The sequence below is a fragment of the Castanea sativa genome, chromosome 11, assembly GCF_040712315.1.
Source record: "Castanea sativa cultivar Marrone di Chiusa Pesio chromosome 11, ASM4071231v1".
Classification (NCBI taxonomy): Eukaryota; Viridiplantae; Streptophyta; class Magnoliopsida; order Fagales; family Fagaceae; genus Castanea; species Castanea sativa.
This window is the reverse complement of record NC_134023.1, coordinates 3,916,413-3,917,925: the sequence shown is the minus strand read 5'-3', so window position 1 is coordinate 3,917,925 and position 1,513 is coordinate 3,916,413. Positions and strand designations below refer to the sequence as shown.

The window sequence follows — 1,513 nt, the reverse complement described above, 5'->3', positions numbered from 1 at the left end:
AGCTGCTAAGGCTATTGCTGTGTGCTTGGAAGGTTGATACTATGATGGTAGAACACTTGTTTAAGTGTTCTACCATCATAGTTCACAGATGTTTGTTTAGGTTGTGCTATTAATGCACAGGTTAACTCTGTATTTTTGGTTTGTTTTGTTGGTCGAGTGGCCTTCTTTTAGGCTTAGTAATTTTGATAGCTGAATGACCTTTTGTTCTTTGAATAGATTGTATTCTTTGTTTCTTTTTCAATAAAATATATATTCGAACCTGAATCCTTGAAGAATTAATTCTAAGCAGTGAAGGGTGATTGTACTTTTAAGATGAAAAGCAAAAAGTAAAACATTTTAATTTTCAACCAAACTCTTCCAAACGCACACTTATTTGACTGCATTGCATTGCATCACGTACGTAAGCACCTTATAAAGGGCTTCGTAGTAACTAAAGATCGTTTGTAACCTCAAACCCAATGCTACTGTACAACCTCACGTACTTGTTTCTAGTGGAAATGGATGGTACTTGAACCCCAGCAGAGGCCAACGCATTCTCACAATTATTGGCACCGTCGGCAGCGACTTTAGCATCATAGTTGGCAGTCAAAGCATCCTCGTCTAATTCTTCAAGTCCACTTCCGAATGATCCAACCACTGCGCCGTACCAAAAAGAGCATTTTTTAATGGATTCAGTGTGGTTTTTGTTGAGCAGATCATCAATGTAAGCTTTGCTTTTGGTTGAATTGGCTACAGCCATTTGAAGAGCAATTTTTGCAAGATCTTTCAATTCTGATGTCGTTGCAGTTCGAGGATCAGATTCCAAAGCATTTATGCAGTCGCCACTGTTTATAGTTTTTTCGCAAACACTATCAACTAATTTATTAGTTGATGCATTTGTTGGTAATGGATAATGGAAAAACAAGAAGAGCAAGGAAAAGGTTAAAGCTACAAGAAGATGATGGCCTTGGAAATCCATGTAGTGTTAGTAGTGGTGATTGTACTTTTAAGTGCTTGGTTAAAGTCTTATATAATAAATTGAAACTTAGATTGACTGTTAATGAATCGATGATGTGCTCCTATGAAAGTGAAAGCAGGATAATTAATCATAATTAAAATTAAGAAAACAAGCCTTTGGGTGGACCATTCACTACCGTAAAAAAAAAGACCCCCGAAGTCAACTTTACTGTCTGATTTGTGATTATTGGTGCTGCCATTAGCAACGTAACAGTGTTTTTTATTTTATTTTATATTTATTATTAAAATTGTTTAAAGGGCACATTGAGTCAAGGGCCCATTAACACACTCTTCCATACATAAAAGATAAAAGAAAACAGTATTCAATCACACTTCCTACCTTCCCTTTCTTTCGTTTTTTTCTCCCTTGTGGAAACGGAACGTATAAAATATTGAGGGTGGGGAACTGATTGCAAGCTGCATTATGTTAAACTAATAGAAAATTGAACTTGCTATAGACCCCTGTTACTGATGGTTTCACAGTCAGCCAAAAATGCACTGAATCGTGACGTTGTAC

General features: G+C 36.4%; 1 protein-coding gene across 1 annotated transcript; it reads right to left on the bottom strand.

Annotated features, from left to right (window-relative positions):
* Positions 1-430: 430 nt before the first annotated feature.
* Positions 431-958, bottom strand: LOC142615917 (pectinesterase inhibitor-like). The gene has a single exon (XM_075788827.1). It carries the CDS (start codon positions 956-958, stop codon positions 431-433), a length of 528 nt encoding a protein of 175 aa, XP_075644942.1.
* Positions 959-1,513: the final 555 nt, after the last annotated feature.

What these genes read in the sequence shown, in the direction of transcription:
- LOC142615917 (XM_075788827.1), bottom strand. Translation starts at nt 958, where the DNA reads ATGGATTTCCAAGGCCATCATCTTCTTGTAGCTTTAACCTTTTCCTTG.